At 42.1% G+C, this 15162-nt stretch overlaps 1 protein-coding gene across 1 annotated transcript in view; it reads left to right on the top strand.

The window, feature by feature from the left end:
• Positions 1 to 605: 605 nt before the first annotated feature.
• Positions 606 to 15162, top strand: part of rtn4r (reticulon 4 receptor) — a 46040-nt gene continuing 31483 nt past the window's right edge. Inside the window, exon 1 of the mRNA XM_031305674.2 lies at positions 606 to 1161. Within this exon, the coding sequence (XP_031161534.2) occupies positions 1140 to 1161 (22 nt within the window). The 5' untranslated portion in view covers positions 606 to 1139. The remainder of the gene's footprint in view (positions 1162 to 15162) is intronic.

Raw genomic sequence — 15162 nt, forward strand, 5'->3', positions numbered from 1 at the left:
GAAATCTTTGTTGTTTTTTTTCCCCATTGCCGGTTTATGACAACTCCGCCTACGACATCACAGCAGCCAAATTGTCCAGTTCCCAGGAGGAAGCGCGGGACCCACCAGCAGGCCAGGCTCTTCGCCTGTCTTTTGGGTGTATTTTCGTATGCAAGTGCGTGCCTGGCCGTGTCCGATCCAAATAGATTCGCCTCACGTCACCTTCCTACCCACCCACCACCACCATCACCATCACCACCACCCCATGCACATAAAACATTCATTAGAGCGCAGCCCTGCAAAAAATGACTTGTCTGAATAAGTCATTAAGTCTCAGATTCACTTTAGGAAAAGTATATCAGTTATGTAAAATAACATATTTCCCCAATACATTTCTTGTTTGTGCACACCTTAGCCTAAATGTAGGGAAAACAGGCAGAAAACACGTTAAATAGCTACATACGTCAAATCTCCTTTGATTAGTGTAAAAATTAATTTTTGAGATTTAAGAGAGATATTTTTGCAGCGTGATATACCTATAAAACATTCATCTCTGAATTATCTCTCTCCCTCTTACTCTCTCTTTCCGCCAAACGCACCTCGCTGCCCCGCCCTCCATCCACCTCCCTGTGGTAAATGCACACTGACGCTCACCAGTGCGGCCGACATCCGTGCGCATCCACTACACTTTTCTCTATGTAGCCTACTTGGGAAATATACATCGGGGCAAGTGATAGGACTGGATATGTGCTGCGATTTCAAAACATGGATCCAATACTGTTTTTTCTTCTGTGTCTTTGATTCTACACTTCTGCGTTAACACTTTGAGCTCTTCTCCGGAGCTGTTTGCGCGTCCTATATTTTGGGGAGGTGTCGACTGGTGTGTCGAGTCTCCCAATTTTGGATGTTTATTGCTGACTATTTTTGAATCCCTCGTCCAAATGACTGAACTCGGGTGCAGATGGAGACGTGGCTCCCCACTCGGGAAGACCTACGGCTAAAGTTTGAAGGGTGCAAGGGTGTCCGTTTCCCACCGTGCACTCGATTTGCAATTACCAATACATTGCAATAAATAGCGGATATCCTATCTGTCTCCGCACACGCTGGGATTCATTCGACCTGGATTTATACAGATTCTGGATTTCACCTACATCTAAATCATGAAGAGCGTTATTATTGATGGTAAGTGAGCATTAGACAGTAGGACATGATTGTAAAGTTTTAACATAAAGCAGACAGGATGATCCTGCTTGGTTACTGCGCAATGATAAATTCCACATAGGGCAGTGTACTGGTATGTGGAGAACAGATACAACCAAAGATAAATCTGATGTCCTAACTGGAGTTTACTTTGCTGGCTCCTCCGGGGTTTGGTTAAACTGGTACATGACTGATAATCTGCGCAAAAACATCTCTAATCTGCACAGTAACACACTATGTTCTTATTTTGGGAGCGGACTAAAAAGCAGCGTCGATAACAGTTATGGATATTGCGGCTGTAAACGACCTTGACTCAGTGTCTCTTAATTGAGTAATAATTCAGAGCAGATTTTGTGCATGTCCCTCTCTCTCTCTCTCTCTCTCTCTCTCTCTCTCTCTCTCTCTCTCTCTCTCTCTCTCTCTCTCTCTCTCTCTCTCAGTGTGTGCGTGCGTGTATCAGTGCGCGAGCCAGCGCGCGTGAGAGATTAAGAGGCCGTAAAATGGTGGTCAATATGCTTTGCATGATATCGCAACTTAACCCGGGCATCCGATCAACCCGTCTGGACGTGATGGGCTGAGCTTTTGATGAAGTCTGCAGATGGTCTGCTTGGCGTCCCAATAATACCGCTTTACTCTCCAGTTCCTTGGCTTATTATTGATGTTTCTGAGGCATCGTCCCACTCAGAGTGCCGCCAAAAAGACAGGAAATTGGGCCTCACAGCTTTCACCCACTGGACGTGGAGCTATTCTAATGAGGACAGAAATGCTCCTTCATTCCCACCGGAAATGGCTAAGAATTTCATTTCTTGGCAGAAGCATGCTTTAGGCTGTGTGTGTGTGTGTGTGTGTGTGTGTGTGTGTGTGTGTGTGTGTGTGTGTGTGTGCGCGCGCGCGCGCGCGCGCGTGCGCAAGTGGAGGGAAGAGGGGCAGGTGGGAGGAAGCACCTGGCATCTCAGTGCATGTGTTCCTGCACGCCTGATTGTACCCGTGCCTGTGTTGTGTAAATATGTTTAAAGCAGTGCAGAGAGAATAAGACATGGCATGGTGTGTGATGTTTGATAAGCAGCAACACGGTAAGATAAGTGCATGTATGCAACATCCAATTTGTTCCATCAAGAGCTTGTGGAAACCCCTCATCTCCACCCTGCCCCACCCCTGCACACACTGCCTCAGCATGCACACAGACACACACAGACACACACAGAGTGCTTATGCAACATGCTGTACACACTCCCTCTTCGTCACGTTGTTCATTACTTGGCTAAAACTGCAGGATTATGGTAAGGAAGCCGCAGATTAGTGTGGGCCTACAGAGCAATTTTGCATTTCACAATAGCAAAATCAAAGAGGCGCGTCTACTTGTGCATTCTCTTTGATATGTCACAGGGTGATGCAAATTCAAGTGCACACCCCTTCATTGGCACAGAATGGCTCTAGGTCCCTCAGACCCTTCGGGCAGGTTTTCATCATCCAACTGCTGGTGTGATTTAGCACCAGGCTTCTGACACACACCTATGTCTGATATATATATTTTTTCCCCCACTGCAATTATAATTGGTATCCATCTCTCAAGGCTTCTGATTTGGCTGAGAAAATACAGCCTGTCTTGTCTTGTGTTTAAAGTGCCAGAGTGATGAGGGATTTTGATTTACACTCTTCTTCACCCAGTCAGCATATGATCAAATGACTCTGTGGGAAAGCTGATGCTCGGGGGTGCCATTGCTCCCTGTCTACTGCCAAGCAAAGCCAATAAAGCCCAAATGAATGGATAAAACCATTATGGTGGAACTGAAAGCTTTCTCTTCAGGAGTTTTAAACCACTACACTGAGGGCATTTTTTTCAATTAGTTAACTTTTTTTATTGCTTTGGCGGTGCCTTGCCAAAAGCTCTGCCCTATTTTTGAAAATAGGCCACAAGATGCAACATCTGTGGTGGCGAGATAATTGTTTAGAACGTATCAAGGCGTAAAGAAAAAAGATGGCACGCAAAAAAAAAGAACAATGACAATGGCTGATTTGCATAGCGGCATTAGGTGGGATCAAACATTGTGCCGTAAACTGACAATGAGACACTATTGCATCTTCCGCATCCTGAAAGGGAATGTGAAATTGATCCATCTTTGTGTTTGTAAGGGTGTGTGTATGAGCACAGGGGGAGGTCTTGGAGGGATAATGTGTGTGTGGGTGTAGCGTTCTGAGAGTATGGGGAGGTGTGATGAAGGGAGAGGAGAGAAAGAAAGACAAAACAGGATGCATGTGAAACTGAGAGGTGTGAAGGTTGTGCAACGTATCATACATGCCACCATGTGTTTTCCAGTTAAATTGTCTGTCATCAAGTCAATATGTCATCTGCATGGATGCTGTAGCACTGCGATAGAAAATTAAAAGCTCTGCAGTTTTTGTTAACATTGACTCCATCAATGTGGAATGTGTTACTTTTTGAGTTTTTCTTTTTCTCTTAATTGGCCATTGTCAGCAACAACACCAATAAAAGAACAACTCCTCTCTTGAGGCATTCAAGGGGAAATATGTTGAAATTGTAACTCCCTGCTGCACAAAATGACGATAATATATCTGTAGCTGGAACGGTTATCAATACAACTGACTCATTGATTACTCTGCCAGGTGCTGAGTTTTCTGGCTTTCATTACTAGTTTCTTTAGTCCCAGTCTCCCCGGTCTCATTTATTCACTTTTCACTTTACTTTCAAGTATTTAACAATTGAGGACTGTGCTATGAGCAAGACCTTTCAGCTATGATGACTAATAAGCCTCATTACCTGATCCAGAGACCTGAGCAGCTCCAAGAAAAGGAGAGAAGTTCAGCCAAAGTTGTTGCAATTCCTTCTGGTCACCAATAGAGGTCGATCAATGTCACAGATTGGTTATTGTCCCTTTGTGATGAAGTTTTTGGGGCCAACAGGAGTCAACACAGTCATAATGAGTGCAACATGCGGTTTGGCTGCAACCTAAGACCAAATCACAGACCAAATCACCCTCTGTTTACCCCTGAGGGGGGTAAACAGAGGGTTTGGCTTGGTAATTCAGTTGTGTACTGCCACAAAACACATCAGCATTGTCTTCTGGGTGGTCACTGGATCCAGGAGACATAAGTGGTAAATACATAAAGTGTTTAAGGGTGCAGTCCAATGCAGACATCATGCTTTTTTCCCCCAATGGTCTTTGTCTTATCTGCACCCACACTGCGTTTTTTTGTTCCATCATATGTAATCTTTTTGTTTCTCTCACAAGTCAAAAACATTCACATCCCAAGATGTACCTGCTCACCCATATTCATAATTAAAGTTTCTTGCAACTGGCAGTTCAATAATTGTTTGATAATGGTATCTAAAAAAAATGTAATCCCTCTAAATATGTCTAAATGCATTACATGATATAATAGCATAACAACAATTTTTTTCATCATATTTCTTATCGATTTTTCAGTGTCTAAAGGATGAAGATGTCAATATATTGTGCTACACAGCCTTGGTGGTATGAATGCCTTAGTTACAGTGACAGACTGCAGCAGGCTATCTGAGAGTGGATCTGCTATGTTCACTGCATCCTGATGAGCACACTCCTTCAGGGGCTTCTTTTAATTGGCCCTTCAAGTAGCACTGCATTTGTTTATACAGTACATGCACACACACACATATATTCCCACTGATACACACACACACACGCAGGCATGCTGGCCTCAGATATCCTTGGAACCATGCACTCTAGGTTATCCCAGCCTCCTAGTCCTTCATTTCTAATCAGCAAGACAGAAGGAACTAAGTGGATAAACAAGTAAAATTCTATTTATTTATACAGAGGAAGCTAAAGGGCGAAACATATACAGAAAGCAGGAGAAATGGAATATACTATTCCCCCAGATTAATCCTCTCTGTGGATTATTATTCTACTGTCAGAATATTTGGAGGGACAATGAGCAGATGCCCCCACTCCTTAAACTCCTCTCCTAAAATATAAAAAAATATAGCAATAACTGTTAGCTCTTGTCTTTAGGAGAGTGTGGGAGAAGAGGGAGGACCAGAAGAATTAGTGTTTAGCAACTTTATTGTGGTGAGGCGGGTGGAACCTTTATGGGGGGATTTATTTACAAAAATCCACTCTAACAATGTATCATAATCCTATAAAGGTGCCTATGCATGAGCGAGCAGATCAAAACCTCACATGTGCCTAAGCCCAACCCTTAAATAAAAGACAAGCGGAACTTGCACACAATATGCAGTTGCATCAGAGCTGCGTTCACACCAGAGTCGTGACACCAGCCGACCGTTTGAGCCAGCAAGCAACACGAAAGCCCCCCCAGGGGAGCAAATGTGCATCTGTTGATCCCTTTAACACGGCAATAACATTATATAGCTGCAACTTCTAGCATGCAAAAACAGAGCTGGCTAATTTGTCGAACACGTTGCCCATCTCACTCCACTGCACGGTGTCATCTTTCAATCTGGGGTTTCGCAGTTGTTCTCGCTGTGTCTTTGGAACTAGCCGTTTCCACTTTTCTGCCTATGTATCGAAGAAAGTTGCATGGTTGTTCTAATCCTATTGCAGATGCGAAAGTGTGCATTGAGCTGCCTGAACGTTGGGAACGCTGATTATACCACAATAGGGAGGCTGACTGATGGCCTAGTAAATTGTTAATTAGACAGAGCAGAAACCGCTCTTAAATTAGACGCATGAATGGAGCCGTTGTCAGCCTTATAAGTCAACCCTGCTCCGCTCCTCATCTTGCAGGCTGCAGTGCCACTCAGATAGATAAAGTGGCTGGCTGATCCAAGATGTGAGCACACCTACAATGTCATTGATCACATTGTTAGGAGGAGGGTTAGCATAAGATAGATAGATAGATAGATAGATAGATAGATAGATAGATAGATAGATAAATAGATAAATAGATAGATAGATAGATAGATAGATAGATAGATAGATAGATAGATAGATAGATAGATAGATAGATAAATAGATAGATAGATAGATAGATAGATAATGTATATAACTCAGGTGTTCAAGTTTTATTAAAGAATTTTGATAACCTTTTTAGTCACACCTTGTTTCTTTTCAAATTGTAGATTTTTTCATTTGGTTAGAATGGACGTTTTTAATTATCAATGCTGACTCAGAGTATAAAAAGTGACTTCTTGTAATATAAAAAGGGCACAAAAGTTATCATATTTAAAAACAGAGAATCAAACAACATAATGAATACAGAATTATCAGAAACCGTATCTGTCAGACCTGGACAAATAGATACATGATTTACAGATATAAGGCAAGATTGATATGTCTAAACTTTGAATATACAGTATAACTTGTGTATATTACAAACATTCAGTTCTCATAGATGTACAGCAGAAAGCTTGATGCAAAGAGGCAGGTCCATCAATACTTCAGTAAGCATGAAGGACATTTTGATATAACTGGTCACATTTTGCTGACATACAATCTGATCTGAAGTCTGCACTCAATATTGGCTGCTGCGCTTTTAACAGCACGACAATTTTGGAGGGAGGATATCCTAAGGAAGGACCGCAGATCTTTTATGGATGGATAAATATTCTCTGGTATTTTTAGCCATGTTGATCTCATTAGCGTTAGTGACGTGAAATGGACTCCCTACCAATCCTTGTGATCATCCTTTGTGAGTCTGCCAGTTGTTATTAGTATGCAAACTCGACAGATGGGAGTTGGTGTTTTGATGCTTTGCTCACTGAATCCCTGGCACCGGGTTGTTGAGGTGCTTAGGCCAACGGGGGTCACCTTTCTCTACTGTATGCATTGTTTAATCCTATTCTTTTTTGTTATTCATCTTCATTCAAGACAAAGTTTAAAAGACCCCTTCAGAAGGACAAATATCTGCATATGTTTTTTTTTATGTAAAGGAAGTTGTATGCTGAATTTGCAGACTGCATATTTTAGCAAGCTTTCAAAGGGTAGTTCTACAGCATGGGGAGAAAAAAAAACACCTTGAGATCACGGAGCTCACTTAATGACAGATACGGCAGCTTACACAGACAAACAGGCTAGACAAACCATAAATTAATAAGCGATAGAATGCTGAATTTGACGTGCCTTTCCGAAACTAGGTCACATATTTGGCTTTTTTTAATCACTTTTTTCTATATGTATTAGAACAACAGACAAAAAAGTCTCCATCATAGCGTATTGTGCCCATTATCACATCCTACAATATTTCATCAAGCGACTTTTTTTGACTGTGCTACAGTATCTGTCTTTTCCAGTCTTGTTTAAAGATAGTGATGCTCATTTTTAGAATTTTCTTTCTAAAATTTCTTATCATCTCAAGGTAGGTAGACCCAGCGGCAGCAGGGCTGGGGTTTGCACTGGCTAAATTCCAGTTGCTACAACTGCAAACTAAATGAATAAATACAGAGCTTCCCCTGCTCTCCTCTCGATGAAGTAGTCTCCTATACCGGAAGGGAATGAGGCAGAGGGACCGCGGGGTGCGCTAGCTAGCTAAGTCTTGTCTCATTTGCAGTCTGATGAACAGTAAATTCATCAAATTCAGTGTCCCATATCACATGATAAACGACCATGGTCTGCGCTAACCATTGTGAAAAACACATAGCGTTTTCTGTGGCTGCTTCACAATTAAAGTGTTTCGCTAGTTGAACGTCTTCAATGTGAAGCTGCAAAAGGTTGTTCCGTTTGCATGAGCTGTAACTTAATAAAGCTCTAACATGGTGTAAAGAGAGTGAACAGTAAACAGTGAGGCTGTTATCAATGAGATGAAATTGTGCAGGATTACATGCATGAATCATTTCCAAAGATTTGAATCCCTCATGCTTAGGTAGGCATGAGGGATTCACATTCTGAGCGGGCTTCGTCACTACTAATAAAATACTATGTAGAGAGATAATAACTGAATGTAATTTGGAACAAGCGGAATTACCTGACTTCTTTGGCAGGAGACCTGAGCTGACTTTTTTTTTTTTTGGGAATGTAATTTAAGTCAAAATGACTCGTTAACATGGATGCCTTTCGGAAATTCAGTGACAGATTGTGCTTTCAAACAGTTACATTGCAATACATTCACAACAGTAATGTCTCCCTATGAGCTTGGTAGGTAGTTCACAGCTGAAATATGTATGGAAAGCCCTTCAAAGAAAATAGGTCGTCACTCCTCTGGCTCAGAGGAAATTGATCTTTTATAGATGTGAAGGCTCATTCTGTCGTAGGTGCTAAATATATATAATAGATACCTGTTCTGTTGGCTTTACACAAGAATTCCACAAATTTAAGGTGGCAGAAATAACTTTCTTTTATACACAAATGCATGACTTCGACGGCAGGTGGGAGTAAAGGATTTGTCGAGCAGGAAATGCATAATCCAGCAGCAGCTGCTGGAGTAAAGTCTTTCCAAACATACTCACAAGTATAAAAGTGGAATCAATGAAGATTCCCACCCGTCTGCTACAATAGGAGTGCACTATGACCTTCTCTTTGAAAGAACACTATTGTTTATCTGGATGTAATTGGATAAGGCTGACCTCGCAAAGCAAAATGCAGTATGAAGGGAAGGTAACTCCCTCCAAGCTAAAATGTAACATCTGTGTTCAGGGATGTTCATTTCAATCAGGTTTTGCTCTCAGTCATCTCAGGGGCCCAAAGTAGGTCATTCTTATTAGAATGCAAATCTGACAGGTGCGCTTCATCGTTACATTCCTATTGTCCCAGTGGATTGTGTGCTGAATACATATTCCTTTCAATTGTTTGTAATCTTTCCTTCACTCTCCCTTTCGCTTACTCCTCTCACACTGTGTTGGTCATTCTTCCCTCTCTAATGCTACTGCTCGATGGTGTTTTAAGCCCCCAACGTCGACTTCAAGGCAGCGCTGCGACCGTCAACTTCAAGGCACCTAACCCTAACCATTGCCTAATCCTAGTGCCTTCCAGGCAGCGCTGCCTAGAAGACAACGTTGGGGGCTTAAAACACCAAACACCAATGCTACTACTGTCTCACCCACATACACACTGTCGCTCATCTTTCTGTCTTCACTCTCAGGTGTAAATGCTGATTATCTTGTGTAGATAACAGGCCACGGCAAATTAAATGTGACCACAGCTAGCCTGCCAGGATGTCCATTATAATGATATCTGTAATCTGCTGGGCTCAGGGGAAGCAGTGGGGAGGGGTGGGAAGATAGAGGGATGATGATGGAGGGGGATTCAGTATGTATCTGGTGGCTGGCAGGGGATAGCGGACATGGATTTTCCTCCACTGATGAGGTTTGTGTGGACTACAGGACCATATGTCATCCATGGGTTTAAGTCCCATGAATTAGAGTACCATCAACAGCTGAAACAACATCCAAAGCTGAGGTCATGAACCATTGTATACAGTATGTTGTGTTAATGGAAAATAATCCCCCCCCCCCAAGCCTTTCTTTTCCTTCTTCCACTACTTTAACTTAACTTTAGTGTTACATAAGTGTTCCTTGGTGTTGTGTTAATGCACCATAAATGTTGTTTTGACATGTTGTCTGTTCAGCCATATGGTAGCCATTAGTGATCATGATAACTACCTGTCTGTTAGAATCGCAAAATGTAGCGAATTTCCCCAAGAAAGATCTACACTGGGTGTCAGTATAATATAGAGTGTTTAGATCCAGTACAGCATTTTGACACAACTCTCAACACTTTAGAGCGGGTGGGAGACCTGCGTAAAAAAATTAATTCCCAATGGAATCCCTTTGACATTCGGGATCGGAGAGCACAAAAGAAAGGATTGATCTGATGAGTGAATAGATTGTTCTGGGGATACGTTGCTGTCATACGTGTCAGCTTGGCTCGGTTTCCAAAACCTCTAATCAGAAATCGTGCTTGTTTTCATATGCCTGCCCGTGTTCCCAGCAAAGCCTATCATCACAGCAATTTTTCCAGTGAGGGGGATGAGCACTGCCAACACTCTCTTTCTCTGAGCTGTAAACAAATTATGCTGAGTCTTGATGATGTCTGTGTGAGAAACAAAATAATCTGAGACCAATGCTGATGGTCCTGTTGTGACTTGTTGGGTCCTCAGCCAGCAAACACTCATGGGGGTGAACCTGTGCCACCACTGGAAGGAATAGCTGGCTGTTACAGCAGTGCCTTCCAGATGTACATATGGTGTATCTGTGATGTTGATGTTGATTCTTTTTTTTTTGTCTTCCCTGGCTGTATTTACCTGTTTTGCATCTCCCATCAAAAACACAGACCCCGCTAGACTTGTTTGGATAACGAATTTTGACAGATCCAGTTTTTTTCTCTGTTAGCATAAATCAAAGCTGGAAATTTCCACCTGGCACTTTCAAGAAGTAATTGATGAAGATAAAACTACCATATGCACCCTTAAATGTAATATAATTCAAATTGATCCCATTAAGTCAGAGGAGGTTAATTTCACTGACATGATTTTGTAATTAGTCAAACAACTGGTGGCTTGTGTTTTGATCTATCGCATGTTTAAGCTCTTTTGTCTTGTGGAAATTTCTGGTGGTTTTTAATAAATCTTTCAGTGGTTTTTGCCGTGGGTAATTGACAGGTTATGTTTTCTCCCCCTCCATCGCTCCCTTGGAAGGCATTAGCATATTGAGTTTCGTGCCTGACTGTGAAGCGATTCCCACCATGCCTTTTAAAAGGCATCGCATGAATAGGCGGCACATTACACCGCAGAGAAATATGAGACAGGAGAGAGGGCACACTCTTCCTCCACTTTTCCTCCCAGCTCATACACACTTCAATGGGATGAGCTCGACATGCACACACACACACACACACACACACACACACACACACACACACACACACACACACACACACACACACAAACACTGACACTGGCTGTTAGAACCCCCTGCTGCTTGCTGACTCACACAAGGTTTAGGAGGCGGAGGTTAGCAGGTAGGGTGAGTGGTACATGTTACATTCCCATCTCCCACAGTTAACTCTGGAGAAACTGCCATGAAATAGGTACACCTTCACCTCGCCAGAAACTTAAGCCTCCCCTGGTTTTTCCTTTGTTCATTGTTGCCCCCTCTACAGTTACACTGAAATTAGGGCTGGAAACTCTACAGAATCTGATCAGCAGTTTAAAATCACACCTAGGAATTCATCTACTGAATACTGGAAACAGAAATCAAAGTGCTAGAGTACTTTTACTCCAAAGGTCAGAGTTTAGACAACAGCCCAATGTACCAATGTAAATTTATATTTTATTTTATATTTTATAGTTTATAAATGTGTTTTTTGTTATTAGCAACAAACATTGATTTTCAGAGTTTTCACTCGCAATACACCAGAGTGAAGAAAAAGGAGCTGTACTTTTATCAGTTGTCTTTTCTGCAAATATCTTCATGTTCAACATGTTCAAAACCTTACTTCATCGGAAATAAATAGGCATACTATACACTTACTGGCCACTTGATTAGGTACGCCTTGCTGGTATACTTGGTTGGACCCCCTTTTGCCTTCAGAACTGCCTTAATTCTTTGTGGCATAAATTTAACAAGGCACTGGAAACATTCCTCAGGTATTTTAGTCCATATTGACATGATAGCAGCACACATGATAGCATCACACATGACATGAATCTCCCATCTAACCACAACCTAACCAGCCTGAACCATTAATACAAGGCGGGATGGATCCATGCTTTCATGTTTTTTACGGCAATTTCTGACCCTACTATCTAAATGTCGCAGCAGAAATCAAGACTTTTTTCAGTCATCTTTTGGAGCCCGTGCCAATTGTAGCCTCAGTTTCCTGTTCTTAGCTGACAGGGGTGGCACCTGTTGTTGTCTTCTGCTGCTGTAGCCCATCTGCTTCAAGGATTCACATGTAGTGCGTTCAGAGATGCTCTTCTGCATACCTCAGTTAAGATTAAGACATACTTTATTAATTCCGCAAGGGGAAAATACATTTTACACTCAGTTGTTAGTTATTACACACAGCATTAAATACACACATGCCCAGGACCTATACATGCACAAATGGAGAGATGTCAGAGTGAGTTGGCAGTGCCCAGAAGGTAAACTGGCACCTCTCCAGCTACCTGTCCACAGTCCGTACTTGGTCTGCACAGGGACTTGAACCAGCGAACATCCGGTTCCCAAGCCAAGTCCCTATGGGCGGAGCTACTGCCACCCTGTAACAAGTGGTCATTTGAGTTACTGTTGCCTTCTTATGAGCTCGAACCAGTTTGGCCAGTTTCCTCTGACCTCTGCCATCAGAACCCATTTTCACTCTCATCGCGTCAAAAAGCGACGCTTGGTCAGGTGACTTTGGCGTTTGTTACTGATGCAAAAAGTCTCCTTTAGAGTCATATCTAGACACACTTGGTTGGGACTTTTGGCGTCACTTTTTGACGATCTGCGTTGGGACTTTTGGCGGGTGTACGTTTATCTGACATGTGGCACAAGAATGAGACGAGACAGTTAGGTTTATGAAAAGATCATGGGTGGGGTAACAAAATGTACATTTCAGGGACATGCAAGACAAGAACGGGATACGAACCGTGGTCTTCTGGGTGAAAGTCCTGTGTTGTTTGACCCATCCACCACCCCAACCAACCCTTATTATGTGGATTTTCAGTCTTTAATTCTACTTGCTACTGTTGTATCTTTTAATACTACGTCATCTTACAGCACTGTGGTCAAGCTACTACTCTGCCCGGTGCGTCCCATACAGGCACTAAAGAATTTTTGCGTCGGTATCTGACGCTGAGAGCCCCTGACCAAGCGTCAGTATTTTTGGGAGTGAGAACGGGTTGGCCATCAACAAGGCAATTTTGCACAGTGAACTGCTGCTCACTGCATATTGTCTCTTTTTTGGACCATTACAGTAGATCGGTAGTTTCTGAAATACTATGACCAGCGCATTTGGCACCAACAACCAACAACAGGGTAAAGCCAGCCTGATCTGCCGGCGATTTGATTTTGCCCTACAGCTCAGGCTGGAAACCTGTACGTTTATCTATCCTGCTTCCGTTACAAATTTTCAGGAACCAATCACAAACTGGGTTATCCACCTGGCGCGCTATTGGCGGGTTTAACACAATGACGATAGAGAAGCGACCAAGCAGCTTTTTGTTTACATTCAACAAGCCGGCCACTGAAGCGCAGCACTCCATGGCAGCAACCCGTTGATGCCGCTGTCGCTGCTACGTCACCCGGATCGTTGGTCTGATTGGTTGAAGGACTATCCAGTTGCGTACAGAGTCATTTGAACTATGCCCGTTGATCACGCCTCTTGTGCAGAGAGAATACAGAGCAGACTCCCCAGACTAATGTTCAATCTTAAAAGATTGAGCTTGGTCTAGTGATAGCCAGACTAAACCATGCCATGTTTCTTCCAAATGTCTTCCCCATTCTGATGCTTGGTTTGAATTTCAGCAGATCTTCTTATCCATGTCTACATGCCTAAATGCATTAAGTTACTGCCACGTGATTGGCTGATGAGATATATGAAATACAAGCAGGACAGTTGTACCTAATAAAGTGATCAGTGAGTGTATATAGCCTAGTTAATTAGAAGGGGCTTTTCAAATCAAGTATGCCACAGAGCATATCTGAACATATCAACTTGAACATATGTAAATAGAACGTATAAGTAAGAATGTTAACGTCCATATGTCTACATGAATTATTCTAGGAACCAGCAGATAACAAGAATCACAGAAAGAATACAGCAAAGTTTAAAAAACATGCATACATTTAAATAGATTAATAAGGAACAAGAGAATACAAGGACGTATCACAATTGAGATCACAAAGACAAATCCAAAGTACAATATTTAAAGTTATGTAGTTTAAAAGCAAAAACCGGCTTGGGGACAACAATTATACAAAAATAATACAATACAATACTGCATTTCAATTAAGACTGCATACTCCATGCAGTCTTTAGATTGAGATATCTGCTGCTGAGATTTCTGCCTCCACTTTAATACAATGGGGGTGAATGGAATTTTCTTTTTGATGCTTAAAGAATCTAACAAATACAACATGTTCTTCCAGAAACAATTTCCTTGTTGCTTGAGTTACAGGATGATTGTCACTACCAACAGTTGTCTTTCGGAAGTTTTTTCTTCTTCTGAAGGTAGAAAATACTAACAACTAAAACATGGTTTGCATGCTTTACATTGTTGTGTACCATTTGGAAATTTGTAGTTTATCTTTGCTTATTTCAATTTTTTTTTTTTTTTCTGTGTGGAGTTTGTATGTTTTCCCCATGTTTGCGTGGGTTTTCTCCGGGTGCTCCGGTTTCCCCCACCATCAAAAAAACATGTACTAAGTTCTCCAGTCAATGCCCTTGATCAAGGCACTGGCTCAGATCTGGAGTTGGTCCCCGGGCGCTGTAAATGGCTGCCCACTGCTCCCTTGAGGGATGGGTTAAATGCAGAGAATGAATTTCTACTTTTAGTAGTTACTTTTACCTTAAAGGGAGTTGTTTTTTGGGAAAAGAGGATGACTTTTGAGTATCCCTATCTCCTCCTATAGAGGTACTGTTCCATTAAAAAGGCTGCTTCAAATAGGACAAAACATTCAGAAATTCTAGGAGGTCACTTGTGGTATTGCAATACTTCCCGTCAATGGATTCTATTTGCACACAAAGTCGTAATAGAGACCTGTTATTTCAAAAGCTTTAGCATCATGCATTAGAAACCCTAACAAGCCATTAGCTTCCTCCAGTGTGAGAACAGCGCATCTCACCACCGGCCGGGCAAGGCATTACTCAGCAAATGGAGGGACTGGAGACTAGAAACTTTATTGCAGATGAGCATATGAAAGAAGATATGGTTTACTGACATGGACTTTATGAGTCTCTCTTCCTCAAAGCAGCCTTATTTACTGAACCTGCATGGTTTTCTATATGGGGAAGTGTTTATTGGGCAAACATCGTTGGCTAATGCTGAAATAACAATGTTTGTGTTGCCAGTATTCTTTTTAGACATCTTTCACTCATGAAAGAC

Source organism: Sander lucioperca, chromosome 2, assembly GCF_008315115.2.
Source record: "Sander lucioperca isolate FBNREF2018 chromosome 2, SLUC_FBN_1.2, whole genome shotgun sequence".
Taxonomy (NCBI): Eukaryota; Metazoa; Chordata; class Actinopteri; order Perciformes; family Percidae; genus Sander; species Sander lucioperca.